Source organism: Coffea arabica, chromosome 2c (genome assembly GCF_036785885.1).
Source record: "Coffea arabica cultivar ET-39 chromosome 2c, Coffea Arabica ET-39 HiFi, whole genome shotgun sequence".
Classification (NCBI taxonomy): Eukaryota; Viridiplantae; Streptophyta; class Magnoliopsida; order Gentianales; family Rubiaceae; genus Coffea; species Coffea arabica.
In genome coordinates, this window is record NC_092312.1 from 32,790,428 (window position 1) to 32,810,565 (window position 20,138).

Sequence of the window (20,138 nt, forward strand, 5' to 3'; positions counted from 1 at the left end):
ATCGCCCACTAAATATTTTGTATTGCGAGTAGGCAATTAATTAACTTTCAAAGAAAATGGATTTTTTAAAGAAAAATTGTTTGATTTACTGACTAAAGTTAGAATGTACATGGACATTGGATGATATACTTTAAAGCTTTATCATTGGAACGTTATCTTTTATTTAAAACATCAAAGAAAATAATTCAAAAAGAAAATTTGTCCAGAAGACTTTCACATTTGTACAACTATGTTAAACTTAACCTCACCATTTATTGCAATCACATACTAATTATAACCATTTGAAACTTATGTTTACTAGTAATCCTATAAGAATTTGCGTAGTAGCAGTTAGAGTAAAATCATAATACAATTATAACTAGCCTATACTATTTCTAACACCTTTTATATGTTATATGTGTATTATCACTTTGCAACTAATTTATCAAGGAGGCTTTTAGGCTAATAAAATTAGAGTTCACCTACAAAAAGAGACTCTAAATCATGACATCATTAAGCAAAAGACACAAACATGGGAATCCCTAAAATAAAAAAAAATGGCTTATCCTTAAGTTTGTTTTTTCGCTAAAATTGTATGATGCTTAGTATACGATTTTCCATAAAATTATTTTCACTGATATATTATTCATTTAGAGATGTATTTTCACAACTTAAATTTACATATACAACAAAATATAACACTATCAAGGGAGAAATTCAAATTAGTTAGTTAATTTTATTTGTTTAGTTGTGATTCCTAAAAATTTTTTTATTTTGGATATAATTGGTGTGATAAGCATTTTATTATCAAATAAAACTCATTGTTTTGATTTTGCTTAGAAGATCATATCTGATCAAAATTATATCTAATTAGCATTTTAACATTTTGGTTTTCTAGTGATCCTAGAATATATCTTGCATATAATTAATTCAATCTACATTTCTATAATTATTTGATACATAGGTATAGCAAAAAATTATAACTATTTTAATCCTATGGAATTATATTGATCTAAACAACAAATGTTTGTAAAAAAAAATGGAAAGCTAAAACTTTGATCAATGTCAATTTAATTTTGACGATCAGCTAGTATTAATTTGCTTAATTAAACGCGAAACTTTGGCGACCAAAAGAAACATGGTGGGCCAAAATTTGATTTTTCCATTTAGTACGTTTTAAAGTCATTTTTCATTGCCTTCTCTTCTCACCTAGTAAAATTTCAGAATTTTTTTAAATACAATTTTGACATTTTTGGTTTGAAAAACTTATAAAACTGGCTCCAATGAGAACATTTGAATCTTAATTGGTGAAAATCTTTGCTTTATAAATGCCCAAAAATACCATCACTATGAATATCCAAAAACTTTTAATTAACAATGTTTTTGGTAGAAATCAAAGGGTAGGTATACTACAAAATTTGACTCATTATAACCTCAATGGTGTCTAATTGAAAGAAGGAGAAGGGGTTTTGACATCGTTTTCTAATTGATCTTCATGTTTTCCGAAAAGAAAGAAGAGAATTATGCACTTGCAAGGAAATTGCAATTTTTTCCTACATATTGTAGATATTTAATGTGTGTGTGTGTACATATGCATTTTTTTTTTCCGGAACGGAATTAACACACACACACACAAAGTTAAAACAAACACAGGAGTAAACAGATAAACCAGCCCGAAAGCAATTTAGAGTATAAACATATGCATGTGTGTGTATATATGCATATATAAAAGTATAAACACGGACGTATCTAAACTTTGACTGCACAAAAATGTTGAAGTGTCACAAACTGGATTCAGTTGGTAGGGGTCCGTTAAAGGTTCAAAACCCCATTACCTCAACTTAATTTTCTAAAGTGAAAGAGCAAATGAAAATATCTTAAATATATGAGATATGTTCATCGGTGCATGGGCTCAAGATAATTGAGATTCTGAAACCACTTGCAGTCTTGAGATTTTATGAACATTTATGCAGCACCATATCAAGAACCAAAGATTCCTAACAGTTTCCCGCAGCAACCAATATATTGGAAGTGAATCTTCACCGGTGTCCCTGACCTTGCAAACAAAATGTTGTAGTCAGTTACAGTACACAGCCATGTTATCTAGGCATGGATTGTTTGCATCCAGGCAGCACCTTCAATTCCTTGGGAGTTCATCCTACTGGAATAGAAGAAATACATTCCGCTACAATACTCCCAATTCAGTTAAAAATCATGAAATGCAACATTTTTGCCAGTTCCGCATTCCAGAGGAGCCCTTCAGTGCAGAAAATTGTTGCAATGTTCACCACTCTACAAAGGGTATAAGAATAACAATTACAAAAATGCGAGGTCAAACCAAAGAGATCAACCATCCTATCAATGAAATGCAAGATACCACTTCAATAGCTATCCTTTCTTATTATTTAAAATTTCTTTTTTCCAGTACTTGTAATGTTCCTAGTACTGGATGACTATAACAATAAAACTGCTATCAACTTCCCAACAAACAGATATCAACCAAGCCTGCATGACATTTAAAACGAAGTGTTTGGACTCTAGAATCAGAATGGCATCCTGGTGGATTTATAGTCTTGGAAAACACCCAAGGATGACTGCATTTCAGCTTGTGCGTTATTTGTAAGTGATGGTTCCTTAAAAGGTATATTTTCTGTTTCAAAAACTGATGTAGCTGAAGATGTTTAAAGTAATCCAGCACCTTAGCCAGAAAAAGAAAATTGTCAATTTAACAGAAATGTTTAACTAAAATATTCAGAACAAAGGCTAATAGTTTAAAACAGGAGGAATAAGGATTTAGTGGTTTGTCACTTTTAATCGTATTTCAGAAAGCATAAAAACCTTGAGTTCACATGATTATTGTTTAAAACATATGCGGCTGTATGTTATGAAGTTTGAATAAGTGGTCAAAACTTTGGAACACCACATTCTGGAGGTATACAGATCAACTTTGAAAAATAGCCTGTGCTCAATGGTAGAAAGATTTTAGTATATGATCAGGTGATTCGATGTGTGATTTGCTTGCAGGATTTAAAGCATTTGAAGTGAATGATATCATTCCCAAAAAAAAAAGTGAAATCAAGAGTGTGTACGTTCAAGTGCTGTCTATCTTCAGATTCAGAGAGAAATCAGGAAAGGGGGAGCCCTTCTCTGATAGCAAACTGGAGCTCTGTGCAGCCATGGATCCTTTTGGGTTACTTCTGCAAGAAAGTTAAATGATCATGAGAGTACTTCAATCCTAGAACACTGACATGTAAACTGGAAACTTTTGCAAAGTAATTGAAGTACTGTGTATTGTACCTTTGAGGAGCAAATATCATTAATATGCATCCAGAAATTTGACAAATCTAAGTATTCAAGCGCAGTGCATACTGTAATTTATGGAACGAATAATAACTCAAGCACAGATATTTACAATTGAAGTACTGTGTTTTGTACCCCTTTGAGAAGCAGACATCTTTAATTTGCATCCACAAATTTGACAAATCTAAAGAGTCAAGCAGAGTGCATACTATAATTTATGGAACGATTAACACCTCAAATTTGATGTTTCTAGTTATTTATAACCCAATTCAACAAGCACGCATGTATCCCTAACATTGAGTTTACTCTGGTGTTAAAAGCTCGGACAGAAGACCATGGTGACTTTCTTGATTGGCCTAGAGAATTTAAACATGATAGAAAAGGAATGGAGAATTGATATCACTAAGTCTTTTTAGCACAACTGTGAAGGCTATGAATACTTGCATTTCAATTAACTTTTCTTTGTGCTTCTTATCAAATTGTGAATTGAATAGATCCACAATGATCATTATAACATACAAAACATTGCATAAAATACTATGAGGAATGCAGTACATGTTGAACAGTTTAAGGAATATGTAAGCATTGTCTCAAACCCAAAAAGGGAAAACAAAACACTTTCTAGGTATGATAAATAACTAGCATTAGCATTGCTCTTTTGCCTCAAACAAGGAATGATGTACTAATCCAGTATTTGACAAATGCGCGGTAAAACCTGTAATTCAAAGTTATCCATAATGTATGCACCAAATAATTTAAGTGCACTTATCCATCAAGGATATAAAGCATTCCCACTTGCAAATCACTGAAACATTTTGGGGGCAGAGGGAATTTACCTTCAGTTACTGGAGGACAACATTTTGGAGGACGAGTATGTTTATCATGGAATGACTTCAACACTAACATTTACAATATATGAACCACCTTCAGCCTATATTCTCTTTCCTCCATTCTAAATGTGGTGTCAGCAATAGAGCGTTTTTGATTTCTTGGGAGGTAAGTAGCCTCTCTTCCTGAAATGGCTGAAGCTGAGAACAGCGACTGGTCCATAGAATTCCAAGAGTGGTATACTGCCTAGAGTGGAAGACACATCATAGTATAACAAAATAGGATTCGTATTGCAATCATGACAAAAGAAGCAATATTAGCTGTCTTTTAGCTTTTGAGGCTTCATAGTGTTCTGCAGAATACAAAAATCTTGAAAAATGAAAAAAAAAGTACCTTAAATTACTCAATATGGATGATCATGGTGGAGCCCTGACACGGCCAGCGTCTCCGTTACGGGATTAATTCTTCATCGACTATTATGCAGGGGATATGGGCAACCTCGGCCCAGTCTTGTCCTTTCTCCCATTCTAATCTTGGTTTCAGCAGCGGAGAGTCTCTGATTTCTAGTTTGGTTAAGGAGGTGGGCAGTCCCTCTTCTGGCAATGACTGGAGTAGTCTGCACCAAGTGATTCGTAGCCTTTGTAGAGAGGTGAGGTGTTGAAGACCCGAATAGTTTAGCATTTTCAGATTCTGACATCCCCTGAGTTCAAGATATTCAAGCGTGCAAGGCAGCAACCAGTCCTCATTTGGAAAAGACTCCACTGCTTCATCAGTAACATCAATCCGTAAGCCTCTAAGAGAGGGGAGTCTCAGCAAATCCCATGTTTTTGGGCTTGTCAGGAGCTTTTTGCAGTTGAGGATATAAAGGGATTGTAGGCTGGTAGGCAAACCACCTTTTGGAAAGCACTCAATTTCTGGACAATTGCATAGATCAAGTTTCCGAAGAGATGGAAGAAGTGATTCCATCCTTGCCGGCAGGAACTTGAGCTTCTCGCAATTGATGATTTCTATCTGCCTTAGATTAGGGGCTGGCAATCCTTCCTCTGGAAAAGATATTAGATTACCACAGTCCCAGATCTTTAAGCATTGCAGAGAAGTTAAGAGTACCACTTCCATTCCCAATCCTGCATGGAGGAACTGAGAGCACCTCCATACGCTTGCAGTCTTTAACCTGAACAACTTTTAGCGTAGGGAACAAGCCAAGCGAGACAACTTTGAGAGAGTTGCAATTCTTGCATTTCAACTCCTCAAGGAGGGAAACAGGTTGGTAACTTGCGCTTTCTGATTCAAAACCGCCACAACCATTGCATACAAGTTTTTCCAGTGAGGTAGGTAGGTTACCCAAGGGAAACGATATGAGAGACCCACAATCACTAATTTCCAACCTCTCAAGGGAGTCTAACTTGTTCAGTTCTGGGGACAACTCTTTCAAATGCTCCATGCGTGAAATCTTTAATTTACAAAGAGATGAGAGTTGTTGAATGTCACTGTCAAAGATACTCAACCGACCATTAGAGAGCACAAGATTGTCGCATCCAGAAATCTCAAGTTTTCGTAGCGACAAAAGTTGTTTGGGCAATTTTGCATTGAGTTTGGGGTAATCGATTAAATAGAGCTTTTCAAGACTACAAAAAACTTCACATTCTGGAATATCCCATCTCTCCAAATCTTGCATATTCTCAATTTTGAATTTTTGGAGAGATGGAAAAGGTTCGATTTCACAATTGTTACCAAAATACATGTCTTCAGTAAAGGCTGATATATTACTCATTCCAACAATTTCAAGAGATTTCAAGGACTGAATCTGCCCAAGTGCAGGCAAGTGAAAGCAATATGCACAGTTGGACAGACTCAAGGACTCTATACTGCAAAATGAAGGGGTTTCCAGCCATTTAGGAAATCTTGTCCCATGATATCCATTGATTTTCAAATGATTTATACTTGAATGAGGCTCTAGACTCTCAAGCACATCTCTCGGAACTTGTGAATCATTAATATCACCTTTCCACTCTAGAGTTAAACTTTTAAGGTGTTTCTTTCCCTTCATGTTTGCCATTGATGCTTCTCTCCCTCCAGAAACATTTTCCAACCCATAAAGGAGTAAATTACCGCCAAGCATAGGAAGCTGGCCCAGCTCCTTGATTGCTGAACCACAGTCCTTGCCTACCACAAAAGTAGTTAAAACTTGAAGGTTTGTCAATCTATCCATTTGTATTGGCATTTTCTTGAGCAGAGCTCCACTAACATCTAGGTAATACAAATTAATTAACTTCCCCAGATCTTTGGGCAACTCTTCAAGGTTCTTGCAATATGACAACAACAATGTTTGTAGACTGTACAGGGTACATATCCAATCCGATAGCTTTTCTATGTGCGTACGAGACAGATCTAGGATTCGTATTCGCTTCAAACCACTGATTGAGTAGGGCAACTTAATTATACTTCTATTGTACAAAGACAGAACCATGAAAGACTTGAATGTGGGCAACATATCATGTACAAATTTGTTGCTTATTCTTCCAGTAGCAGATCGATACATACCAACGGGGAGAAATGCTCTTAAATTCTTGCCCTCCCTCAAGAGTTTAAACTTATCAAATGTGTCATACTCACTGGGAAAATATGTGAAGTTACGTACTCTAGCTGTGGTGCCATGGCCAGGGTAGTGATCTTCCAACCTGAGACAATATTTTCCTGCAACAAATCTAGCCAAATCATTGATAAGGTCATGCATAGAGAATTTGTCGTTGCTTGGCTGCCACAACAATGACCTCAATCTCAGTTCATGCAAGTACTCTTCACCTATGTCTTCAATAGTTTTAAACTCTCTTTGGTGCTCCAGAAGACCATTAGCATGCCATAGCTGAATTATTTCTTTTTTTTTAAAACCATAAACCTTTATGGAACACAGAACAATAAGCAAAGCACCTTTTAAGATGGGAAGAAAGGTGCATGTAGCTTAACCTCAATGCTGGCAAGATGCCATTTGGATTTCTTGTCTGGTTCCATATATCATTTCTTAAAATGTCTTCCCACTCCTCAACCATCCCTCTTGAACGCAAAAGACCTGCAATTGTTTTCACAGCCAAAGGCAACCCTTCACACTTGTTCACAAGTTTCTTTCCTATCACTTCAAGTTCACGCCAGTTTTCATTGTCTTTATCTCCAAATGCATGTTTCTCAAATAAGGACCAAGGGTCCTCCTCTGATATCAAATCCAAATGATGAATTGACATTTTTTCGCCCATCATTAATGCAATTCTGTTAACTCGTGTTGTCACTATGATCTTGCTTCCTTCAGAACCACCTTTGAGCAGCATCTTCAATGTATCCCAGTCATCATAGTCACGATTCCAAACATCATCCAGTACAAGAACAAACCTTTTATCAGTTAAGCCAAGTTGTAGCTTAAGCTGAAGGGAATTCAAACCCTCACCAGAGTCAGAAAACGAGATCTCGAGCTCCTTAAGGAGTTCCTTCGTTATCTTTGTCGCATCATATGCTTCTGATACACAAACCCATGCCTTGGTAGTGAAATGATTCTTCACCCTCTTATCATTGTAAACCAATTGAACCAAGGTCGTCTTACCAATCCCACCTTGGCCCACTATTGGAACTACAGTGACACTGTCTCTTTTTTCATCCTCAGACAACAACATTTGGATTATCTTCTCCTTGTCAACATCTCTACCACAAACAGTGTTCTCATCGACCAAAGAAGTCGAAGGCAGTCGACATGATTGTATTTTCGATTCAACAACTTGCAAGCCCAAGGGATTAATTTGCTGTATAAATCCGTCTAGGCTAATCACAACTTTTTCTATCTCAGGCATAATCCTTTTAAAGAACTGATTACTGAAAGATGAAATATAAGTGGAAGCACTTACCATGAAGCTGGTCGAGCTCTGGTACTCAGTTTCTACCTTAACTCTGAGAGCTTCAGTGTTGATCTCATCGAGCAAGTCATCTGCCTGGTAAACGAGTTCATGGAGCTCTTCAAGCCATTCTTTGACAGCTTGGTTGCTTATTTCCTTGTTTTCTGCATCATCAAGCACTGCTCCAACTGCCAGTAAGTTCATCTTGAGCTTCTTGAGGAGTTCATCATCAGCTTTTCGCTTACGAAACAAAGTCAGGAACTCTGGTGTAGCCATCCTGTCAAACAGCACTTGAAGGAAAGCCGAGAGAAAAGAGCCTCCAACTATGGCAAGAGCCATATCTTGGGGTGGAGGTTCAAGTACCGAAACAAATTCAATCAAGCTAACGAGAGAAAGAGAGCACTACTGCAGCAGAGCAGAGTATGGTTAGTTTTGTTTTGTGAAGCCAAGCTCCCAAGAACAGAAAATGATTTCTTTTTTACGGCGTGCAAAGTCAACAAAATTGACCTTCGGGCCATGGCAAAAAACTTATGTAGCCTAAGTTTGGGGGCCCACACATATATCAAACAGTGCACAATTTGCCGCATTTCATGCTAATTTTAAGTCCGCACTTCCCCATTCCTCTCTCCTTGACCAACGCCGCCGCCACAACGCCGCCATCATTTCCTCTTGGTGACAACATGCTTTGACGTTGTTTAGGAACCTTTTCTTGCGCAAGTGGAACCATACCCGACCACCAAGTTCAAAAATAAACTTGCGCCTATTCTTGTTAACTTGCTGGACATATTAGGCGGTTCTTCTCTTAATGTTAGCGCGCACCTTCTCATGCAATGACTTCACAAAGTCGGCCTTCCTTTTGCCATCTAAATTCACATGTTCAGAAGAAGGTAAAGGTAACTAGTCTAAGGGATTTAAGGGATTAAAATAATATACAACTTGAAAAGGTGAAAATTGTGTAGTACTATGCACTGCCCTATCATATGCAAACTCTACATGAGGAAGACATTCTTCTCATATTTTAAGATTTTTCTTTATAATAGCACGCAAGAGTATTGACAAAGTTCTATTTACTACTTCAATTTAACCATCCGGTTGAGGATGACAAGAAGTAGAAAACAACAATTTAGTTCCCAACCTACCCTACAAAGTGTGTAATTTTTATTGTCAAAAAGGTCACATGAAAAGTGATTGCTATGTGAGAAAAAACATGAAAAGAGGCATGAAATGCATGTGGATAGTTAGACATGATACTAACTCTCAAAGACCCAAATCTCTTGATTGAGAATAGTTTTTTTAAAAAAAAAAATTGGATAGTTTTTTTTTTGTTGAGAATATTTTTAAAAGGGACATTGTGGATATCACTCATTTCTCTAAACAATGTTCAAATGATCTTCTATTTATACATATATATGTGAATGATATTATCTTTGGTGCTATTAATGAGTGTTTGTGCAAGGATTTTTTCTACTATTATGCTAGATGAGTATGATGGGAGTTTGAATTTCTTCCTTAGACTTCGAGTGCTTCAAACTCAAGAAGGTACGAAAATTGATGAGAAGAAATACAGAGGTATGATCGCTACAAGTATTTTGTAATGCTTTTGATATTTCTGATGTTCTGAACTAAGTTTCCTTTGACGATTTTTGAATGACTAATGAATATTGGTTGATATGAATGTTTGTCTCATTGATGTTTATTAATAATTTTAGGTATCTTTTGATATTATTCTTCTGTTATTGATTGATGATGGTTGCCACTACTGTTTTTTTTATGGCAATTACTCTCTACTTTTATGATGACAAAAAGGGGGAGAAATTACAAAATGGATGTTGGTTTGGGATGCTATGAGTAAGGGGGGGTTCATTTGATGATATTTCATGGTTTTGGATGCTATGAGTAAGGGAGTTTCTACTCATTTTCCTTCCTTCCATCCATTGTTTTGTCATCATCAAAAAGAGGGAGAATGTTGATTTTGATCCCTGTCTTTTGATGTTTACAAAGCAAATGGATAGTATTAATATCTCTTCAAAGATTTTTTTCAGCAATGAAACAAATCAGGTTCAAAGATTAAGTACAATTGAAAGAGACAAAGAGTGCTGAAAGCTGTCGGACGCTCGTGAAGACTGGATCGGACGTTCGATAATCATTGCACAACTTCGGACGCATGAAGAACTCTATCACCGGACGTCCAAAGGAAATAAGACATTCTCCCTAACTCACTAATCTCGATCGGACGCAAGCATCGGATGTCCGATAGGATCCTTCAAACTCGAGGAAAATTGTCGGATGCTCACAAAGACAATACCGGACGTCCGATAGAATTGAGATATTCCTTCTAACTCATTGTCTGCTTTCGGACACAAGCACCGGATGTCCGATAGAATTGAAGAAGATTTTTCAAACTCACTGCCTGCTGTCGGACGCATGTTTCGAATGTACCGGACGTCCGACATTCCCAACGGCTAGTTGACTCTTTAGTTACTTTCTATATGTTGGAAGCATTAATGAAGCACTTTCTTACTCTCCTATAAATAGAGCATGGTCACAAATTTCAAACAACTTTTGCACACTAAAGATACAAAAGATATAGAGTAGTTTTAGTGAGAAAACACTCTCCAAGGAAGATTTGTAGTCTTAGTGGTGTGAAGTTCATTGTAAACTTTTCATTTGTGAGTGAATACTTCAATAGTGTAACTCTGTGAGGGTTGTCCTGAGGGATAGTAAAACTTCCTAAGTTGACCAAGTGGAGATTGGAGCAAGGAGGAAGTGAGCCTTCCTTTGTACACAAGATTGGTTGTATTTCATCAATTTGAAGAAACTTGTTTGAATTGATCTACAAGTTTAAGAGGAGCTTGATAGTCAATTGGTTTGCAATTCTTCCTTTCTTATTTATTTATTGTTATCTTGTGATCTTTAAATTGTTTATATCTTCTACTTCTCTCAAGTGATATTATTCATTCATTGATTGATTCATTGTGTGATCACTTAGAAAAGAGGATAAATTTCACATTGAGCAAAAAGTGCCCATAACTTGATTAGTTTCTTAATCAACCTAATTCACTCCCCTTTTAGGTTGTTTTCGGGCCTTAAAATTATAAGATAAAAACTAGAGAAGTCTTTGGTCAAAGTTGGCTTGATGACCAACACTTGTCATCCATCCATTTTTCCCCTTCTTTCTTTTTTTTTTTTTTTTCTTTTCCTCTCTCTTTTCTTTCTCTAAATTTGGCCAAAACCCTGGAAATGTAAGGGAGAAATAATAAAAAGGAAAGTAAGGAAATTAATGAAAGAAAGGTCTTGATCAAATGGTGTCTTCAACCGGTGACAAATGGCGCGAGTTGGTTCAAACCTATCTCTTTGTTTTCCCTTGTTTGGTAACTTATGTTTCACTAATTCACTCTTAACACTTCCAATCACATATTCCCTCTAGTACCACACTTGTTCTCGTCCACCAAATATAACTCACACATCTCATTCGTCGGTCAAACTACCTTAATGTACTATGGAACTTAGCATACACTAAAATATAAAAAGGGAATGACAAAAATCTTAACTTAACTTTTAAATCACTGTCAAATTAAGGTTAGCAAATAAGCAAGTAAAGTAAAATTAAAAAGAAATATAAATTAATTTTTCAAAAATAGGAAAAAAGTTAAAATAATTTTCGAATTCTCACACTCTCTCCCTCTTACGAAAATTTCATTCTCGAAATTTTTACCTTCCATCACCGCAAACGACTCTGGAGTCAGTTGCTTATCTATGGCATATACCCATGTTGGCACTATTAGTCTATTCCTTCTTTCATTAACTTGTTTAGGGGTAGTTCTATCCCCTTGTTGAGCATTATTTTCCCGTTGCTGCTTTTTCGAGCAGTTGCAAAAATTTATGGTCGGTACTTCCACAAAATTTATGGTCGGTAAAATTTATGCTAAAATTTATGCTTCCTCGGGCATTTGCGATGCTTTATTGTTGATGAGAAAGGACAGAAAGCAACTCTTGTCATATCTCACTTGGGGAAAGTCATTTCTTATGATCTAAATGATATGACCGTCAAGGAGCTTGTTGAAGGAGAGCCTGCAAAAGTTTATTTTGGCTAGAGGAATTCTGTGAAATATCAATGTACTGAGGCCTACCAGCATATTGAGATGTTAGCCTGTGTTTAATTGTTCTGCAACATGTTTATAGATTTGGCGAGTGACTTGATGATTTCTGCATTGTCTACCTTCCAATACACTTTTGGGATGGAGACTTTGTTTGGTTTGGTGACGTTGATATTATCTTAGATTGAGACAACAACAGCAGAATCAGTAAGAATGGGTGTGATATCTTTAATGGAAGTTTACTTTCAGGATGTTGGAATTGTAGTCCCTTTCTTATTCCCCTAGATTGCTGAAATTTCCAGATGCTTCTAGAAACTAGCATCACTGTCCAGGATATCTTGTTCTCCTTTTGGATGTTTTTAAGGGCTTTGGTGAAAATTTGCTTGTGGAAATTTCATGGTCTAGGTGCCTCCCTGTTTCCTCTCCTTCTGGATGATTGAGAATGCTTTTTTTGGTTGCAGAAAATTCTGCAAGTTGTTGGCTCTTGCATTGCTAGAAAGTTTTTGCTTTTTCCAGGGAGAAGGGTCTGTTTTGATTTAGCCACAAATGCTAATTCATGATAGTTTACTGTTGACTGATGAAGTTTTGATCTGTTCTACAAAAACATGAAAGTTCTGAACTAGACGTTTTAATGATTTACAATTGAACATTCCTCTGAACGTCTAAGTTTCAATTGCTTAAAGTACTTATTGACTACTACACCAGAGGCTGTTTGGCTTAATTGTATTAGTCTTCTGAATTTTGACAGCAACAATTACAACTATACAGCAGGAATTTCGATGGTGGATATCTTATCTCCTTGTGACATCCCGGTGAACCATAACATGGAAGCTCAAGAAAACTCCAGGATGCTTCATGCCCATAGTTGAATAGTGTTTATTGACTAGATAAATTGTATTTAGCACAAGTCCATATCATCTGGTGTTTCTCCATGACTTTTTGCAGATCTGTCAGGTTTATTATCTAATGGTAAAGGTTGCATGGTATCCAAAAGAATTCTTGAAAGTACTTAAGATTAGCTAGATGCAGTTTCTCCAGGTCACGGGGGGTTTTGGTATGACTGAAGTACAGCTAATATTGGATTTTTGAAAATGTAATATGGAAGTAAAAATAGATATTTTAGATATTTTTAACAAATAACAATTAGATTTGTGTATCTGTGATCTTAAGGACTGTGCTATGTGCTGGATGTTGTTATGCCTGCACAAGCATGTATGAATAGGCAAGTTCCAATAAGTTTGTAGTAAGTCCACAATCCATAACACATCATTCAGATTTGAAAACTTCTAAATACTTTATAAAAACACTGAAATCCGTACTCGTTTAAAGCATGGGACTTGTGAGTTATGAAGGCTTGAGAGATGATGCCCAATTTAACCGATATGTACTTGGCCCTATTGTTTGTCTAAATTGCAATATATTCCTTTTCATTGGTAACCTATTCAATGTACCCTTCATGCTTAATCATGCCTGAACTCTAAACATGTTGATGGGAATTCCTCCACGACGGCGAAATTTGTTCCCCACAACCCCACGATCTTGATGGAATTTTCCAGGTTTCAAATTGCAGAATCCCTTTTAGACTTAATTTAACCCTCTAAGTTGCGAATACTCTTGATACGATCTCAACCCGTAATTTAGCGAATTAGCGAACCTAGAAATTTGGTAGAGCGGCACCACAAACAAGTATGATTCTTGTTTGATAAACCAAGATAAACTCTTAGGACGTTTGTAAGATGTTCAAGGCTGCTCACAAGAAGCCAAGAGAATCACCCTTAATTGTCAAGAAGCAAAATCTGTTTTTGTTATTGATATGAAGCTATTTATAGCTTTACACAAGTCGAAACCCTAATAAGTCTAGCCTAAGGAAACCCATTAACTTCGGCTCCCAAGGACTCTTCATGACCGAAATTAATAACTAAAATTATGACTAATATAATGACTAAAATGGCAAGACTACTTCACTTAAGTCACTTGCTTATTCTACTAATTCAAACGACAAAATTTGCTAACTACTCGAGAACTTGAGCACGTGAGACTTGAATCAAGCTTGTAAATGCTCCGTTCACGGGTCTTGATCCTCGAGTCGGAGTAAAGTCACGAACTCCGAGTTACCTTCAAACATCGAACTACCTTCTTTAGCCTCTTGTATCGCTCGTACCAAAACATTCAATTGCTCCTTCATCCTTTTGGCCTCGCGTGATTGGTCCAGATGGTATCACCACACCCTCAATAGTAACTTGGATGACCGCATCACATGTGTTCCTGGAACATTTGCATCTGTCTATGTCCACACTCAAAGCTTCATTAACGTCTTTCCGCCACCTCCATTGAGTTAGCCTCTGCACCAATGTTGTAATCTGATAAAGGTCTGAAATTGTTCCAGGCTAACTGCTAGCATTGCCGAGAAGCTCTTATTCTAGCTAAAAGCCAAAAAAATGCATAAGATGATATGTTAGAAACGGATTACTAATTGTGACCTTCCTTGGTCACACACATGGGATCGACGGGTTAAATGAGGATTGCAATATTGCATACAACTTCAAAACTATTTCCAGAACCTTCTGCTTGGTCTAGGTACTGAGAAGGCATGATATTTTTCTATGAAGTTGAAATCTCCATATTTTCTCCAATTTTTTTGTGGCAATTTCTTATGTTACGTGTGTTTCCAATAAGATTTTTGGTTACAAAGGCCTTTTGAAGATCTGTCAAAGGATTCCTCTGCTGGAGAGCGAGCACTTGCAAAGTTCTAGAAGGCAATTTAAAGTTCAAAGAAGAAAGAATAATAGCTGTACTGAACTTGTCTTTCTGCTCCTGTTATTTGTTCCTCAGTGTAACTTTTGGTTTGAAATGAGCAAGTAGGTCAATTCTGCCTCATGAAATTCTCGTCGACATTCCAGAGAATCCAGACAATGGTTAGCACTATGAAGTTTGGATCAAAATTGTTTTTTTTTTTCAGTTTTCTCTGAGCCTCAATCATAAGGAATCATGCTAGATCAAATAGAAATGCAAACCCTTTAACATTACATCCCACGAGATAATACTTCAAAAAGTTTTACAGATCAATGCCCGTCAAACTACATTTTTCTCTGCAAACAGTTTCTCTTCAAATCTCCAGCCAATCATGATAAATCAAATCACTTCGGGAGTATTTCACAAGTATTAACCTGCATGGAAAAACTTGGAATCAGAAAGGTATGAATCCTATGAACTATGAAGCAATCAAATTCTGGACAAGAGTGACTTCAATCTTTTAGTATGCACCAAAAAGTACATTGAGTACTATATTTGAGGAGGGAAGTGTAATTAACAATTAATAAAGTTTCATCCACTGAACAATTGTATGAAAGATAACCTACATTTGATTGACTTAATTAAGTTGTAAACAAGAACTAATACCAGAATAACTCTGACAACTAGACAAAACAGAATTTGCACAGAAGAATAGGATGGGAAAAAATTGCTACGAGAGCTGGTCTGTCTTAAAAAATGCGTTAGTTCTACATTATGATTATATCCATTCATTTGGTTCCACATTAATTCAAATCAAACATGGATTAGAAAACTCAGCTGTTTAAGTTGAGAAAATTCAGCACGAGCTTCAAAAACCAGTTAAAGTATCATGAATGATAAAAGATGGAACAGAAAGAAAATAAGCTGAAAAGCAGGTCGGCAACTGCATGGTGCTAATTCATATACATTTCTCCGGGAAAAAAAAATTGAGCATAATAAGAATACTCTTGTACAGGGATAGAAAACTTGTATCTAGATCTACAGACTTATACCTAGATCTACAGGTGTAGCAAAGTTATTCAAGAAAAAATCATTTTAGCAAAGTTATTCAAGAAAAAATCATTTTATTGGCATCTTGTTAGGGCTAAGACAAGGGTTTTACAGGGTAGGTATTCTGGTTTCTTAAGTTGATACTAAAAGCAGATTTGTTGTGAGTCCATGATGGGAGGATATGCATAACCACTTGAATAACTCTAGAGGTAATTTCTGTATGTTCAAATAAGTCTACATCAAAGAAATGGTCATCTGCCCACATTCACTTACAAGAAAGAAGAAGCAGCAGCTGATTATCTGGAATTCTTTTAAGAACAGATGAGTCGAAGATCGCCATTTCCCATATCTTTTTGCTCTTCATAAATTGTCTGGGCTGACTTCTCAACGCTGGGACAGCAGCCTCGTATCTTGATCATTTTCAAGGTGGAGATGTCAGCAAAAGAAGAGGGGATCTCCTTAAGCTTGGTACAGTCTGTCAAGACAAGATTCTCAAGACTAGGGAAAGGCTCGTCAGGCACAGCCCACCTTTCAAATTCTGAATGATGCATAGCAAGGAATTTGAGATTTAAGAATTCCCCATCTTCCACATACAATATGTGCTTTGCAAAGTCTATATTCCGTAGTTTGAGAACCACTAGATTAGGTAGCTGCCCAATTGCTGATATTGCAGCCGTTGGTAGGAAACATTTGAACAAAGTCAACTTTTTAAGAACTTTTGGAAACTCAAATGCCGGTATTTTAGGAGTAGAAAATTCAGTACCCCCCATACAGCTTAAATCCAGTGCCTCCAATTCACTTAGGATGCTGAAATCTAGAACTTTGCAGCTTCCAACTTGATGCTTACCGGACTCTGGAATTATACAACTAAGCTTGCGAAGTCTTGGTAACCGTCTCAGCAGTATCTCTGTATCTCTTCCATGACAAAGTACTGTTGAAAAAGTATGCACATTCTCTAATTGACAAAGCTCCTCAAACTCGTAATCACCCAAAGAGACATTAGCAAAAGCACGAGCATTTACATGCCTTAAACTTTTCATCTGCCAAATGGTGTCTGGTAGATCAATACTCCAAGGAAGTCGCCGTATCACAATTAGAGTTTCCAAGTTCCAGAGGTTGGCTATTGATGATGGAAGCCTTCTTATTGAACCAGAAATTGCTAAGTACCTTAAATGTACTAGTAACATCAGGGCGTCAAGATCAGAACCTTTCAAGTATAACCTCTCCATATCCAACACTTTAAGAAGCCTAAAGGTTCTGAAAAAGCAATAGTCAACAAACTCCATCCCATAAGCAAAAATTATAGAATGGACAGGTGAGCAAATACGATGTGAATCAGCAAAATAAAACAATGAACCGTGAAAGCATAGCCGATGCATGTCAATATCACGGCCATCGGAGGGATCTTTATCAAAATCATACTGATAAATTAACTGTAAAAATTTCTCTTCTTTAGCTTTCATGATGCAAAATTCACGCAAGAGATTGTGAACCTGACAGCCTTTGATCCCACCATCAGAACTTCTTTCACTGACAATTACAAGGCTATGATTAATCAGATCCATCAAGCACTCCATTGCCACATCTTCCAACCTCCTTTGATCTGTTCTTCCTATAAATCCTTCTGAAATCCACAATAGGGTCATCTTTCGGGCTCTGATCTTTTGACTGCCTGAAAATGCTCCCAAATAAAGAAAGCATGGTTTTAGATGATCTGGTAGATGTTTGTAGCTTAACTCCAGTATGTCCATGGATCCTTCAGTTGGATGGCTTGAACTCAGATTAAAAGCAATTTGTTTCCACCAATATAGACTATTCTTTGACCTTGAAAGGATTCCAGCAACCAAAACAATTGACAAAGGTAGTCCCTTGCACTTTCTTGCAATTTCCATGCCAACTTCAACTAAATCTTGTGGACATTCATCTTTATGGAATGTTTTCTGTTTCAATAACTGCCAGCATTCCTCCTCATGAAATGGCCGGAGAGTATGAAAGTAGCACTTGCATTCATCTTGCCAAGAAAACTTCTGAATTCGGCTAGTGAACAGAATTCTGCTTCCGTTGTTGTTATCAGGAAATGATCGCTTTAATTCACTCCAAGGTCGAATATCCCAGATATCATCCATAACTATAAGATAACTTCGTCCAATTAAACATTTTCTAAGCCGATTTGCAAGTTCGTCATTACTCATTTCAGAAGTATCATGTCTAGAAAGTTCAGTGACATTACATAACATTTCAAGCAATGCACTTCTATACTCATACTCTTGAGACACACAGCACCAGACACATTGAATAAAGTGATAACAGATTGATGGATGGTTGTAAACTTTCTTGGCTAAAGTTGTCTTACCTTGGCCAGGCATTCCAATAATCGAAACTATTTCAAGTTGTTCTGATCCTCTTGTAAGTCGATTGATTATGGTTTCTGCCTCATCATCAAATCCTATAACAGCTTCATCAATTCTTGAGTTACTAGCTTGTGCCGCAAAGGGATGCATGGAGTTCATATTTGCAATGAGGATCACAGGTTTTTTCATATGCTTATTTCCAATATTCTCAATCTCAGTCTTGGTGATCTTAATTTCTTGAATGACTGTTGAAAGACATATTATGGAATACCAGAAACAACTACAACTGATTAAAGACAAGTCAGTGACATGCTCTGCATGGTATGCCACATTGATGGTTCTTCTCCAAAGATCTTTCAGCTCCTCGTGCTCATTTTGACCATCCATTTTATCCGTGAGGAATGTCCTCAATGACTGCAGCTCCTCCTGAACCATCACAACTTTATGCTTCACAAAAGGTACAAATTTGCAATTTTGTTTCAGCATTTTCTTCAGATTTTCCAAGATGAAATCAATATATCCTATTCCATGAGTCCTGAGAGAATAAAACTCTGACGCCTCTGGAATGTAGACATAGAACTTTTTGACCACTTCCAGGAATCTCTCAATCTTTCCTATGACCTCAGACAAAAGAAATTTTTTTTCTTCGACGACATTTTCATTCATTTCCTCCAAAAAGATTGAGTAAAAGAGAGATGCAGCCTCAGTTACAATGGCGTCAGCTTGCGTCAAAAGTTTATCCCCATCATCTTCACAGTCCTCTGGTGAATCCACGAGAAATGCAATGATGATTATGAGCCCTTCTCGAATGATCTCAATGCGGTCTATGAAAACAGCAGGAAGATTTTCTAGCAGAAAGTTGACAAAGTCTGCAACAATTTCAGCCACCAATAAAGTGTCAGATGCTGACACCTTTAAAGCTTTGAGGACTTCAAGATACATCCCTGTAATTCCTGGAGCACAAGGCCAAATCTCCTTGTGTAGATCAGAAAGCATGATATTTATTCTGCACTGCATGTTTTCATCATTTTTATTTACCCAGCACAAAAATGATAGCCATGCTACTTTATTAGCGCAAGAATGAAGATGAACCAATGAATCTTCCAATTTCTGATGCTCATAGCAACGTTTCACGGTGAAATCAATGAACTTTCTAATGAACCTTAGTTTCTCTTCAAGCGCTCTAGTTTGCTTATACACTGAAGCGATCTGTTCATCTTCTGTGTCACTAAGATCCTTAAGATTCATGATGATAATGTCCATGAAATCATAGATCTCTACCGTCGTGGAAGATTTGATGGAATTTAACAAAAAATTAAGCAAAAAATTGCAATTCTTTCTAATTTCTGACTTAAACTGCTCAACATTTTTCAGCAAATTAGAAGTTAGGAGACGCCAATTTCTACCCCTTTTTGTCCGAATTGCCCATAGACCGGCTGAGTAAAGGTGCTTATTTGCTACTTCTACTGCAGAACTAATGGTATTAATAGCAAAATTCAACTTAACATTCTTACCAGCTTCTTCAAACTTAAGCCAGCACCAGGAAAACATCTTGAGGAAATTTAGCTCCATTTGAAGCTTTTGGATTTGATCCTTCATTGGATCAGTCAAGCTTGGTTCGTCTCCCAGGCGTGCCAACTGTTCTGTGGTGGAAACAAGAACAGCAAGAAAACTACTATTTACCATTTTCTACCCCTTAATTCGTTCTCAGATCTTTCTTCAGAACAGCAAAAGAAGATGATTCAGGGAAACCCAATGTGAATAACTATTTGGTACCTTCTTTATCATTAATCCTGACTTCCAAGTCTACCATCCAAGCAATATCTAAAATATATAAAAGGGGGAAGGGGAGTTGCTACAGTGTAGTCATGGGCCGGTTTTGACGGTAATTCGGATGATTTCATGGGGTATTTTGGTCTTTTTAA

The 20,138-nt window shown here is 36.8% G+C and overlaps 2 protein-coding genes across 7 annotated transcripts; both read right to left on the reverse strand.

Annotated features, from left to right (window-relative positions):
* Window positions 1-1,709: 1,709 nt before the first annotated feature.
* On the reverse strand, window positions 1,710-8,490 carry LOC113727222 (putative disease resistance RPP13-like protein 1). 4 transcript variants are annotated; one of them, XM_072075777.1, is made up of 5 exons: window positions 4,501-8,490; window positions 4,116-4,353; window positions 3,069-3,176; window positions 2,115-2,271; window positions 1,710-2,030 (listed from the first exon to the last, which is right to left on the reverse strand). In XM_072075777.1, the coding sequence occupies exon 1, from the start codon at window positions 6,839-6,841 to the stop codon at window positions 5,168-5,170; it is 1,674 nt and encodes a 557-aa protein (XP_071931878.1). In that variant the 5' UTR covers window positions 6,842-8,490; the 3' UTR covers window positions 1,710-2,030; window positions 2,115-2,271; window positions 3,069-3,176; window positions 4,116-4,353; window positions 4,501-5,167. The 4 variants fall into 3 exon arrangements, with proteins under 4 accessions (XP_071931878.1, XP_071931879.1, XP_071931877.1 ...); XM_072075778.1 differs by having other exon boundaries at window positions 1,710-2,035; XM_072075776.1 differs by having other exon boundaries at window positions 1,710-2,271.
* Window positions 8,491-15,009: 6,519 nt separating this feature from the next.
* On the reverse strand, window positions 15,010-20,019 carry LOC113727223 (putative late blight resistance protein homolog R1B-17). 3 transcript variants are annotated; one of them, XM_027251257.2, is made up of 3 exons: window positions 19,728-20,019; window positions 16,136-19,082; window positions 15,010-15,246 (listed from the first exon to the last, which is right to left on the reverse strand). In XM_027251257.2, exons 1-2 carry the CDS (start codon window positions 19,897-19,899, stop codon window positions 16,174-16,176), a joined length of 3,081 nt encoding a protein of 1,026 aa, XP_027107058.1. In that variant the 5' UTR covers window positions 19,900-20,019; the 3' UTR covers window positions 15,010-15,246; window positions 16,136-16,173. The 3 variants fall into 3 exon arrangements, with proteins under 3 accessions (XP_027107058.1, XP_071931881.1, XP_027107057.1); XM_072075780.1 differs by having other exon boundaries at window positions 16,136-19,166; XM_027251256.2 differs by having other exon boundaries at window positions 16,136-20,019.
* Window positions 20,020-20,138: the final 119 nt, after the last annotated feature.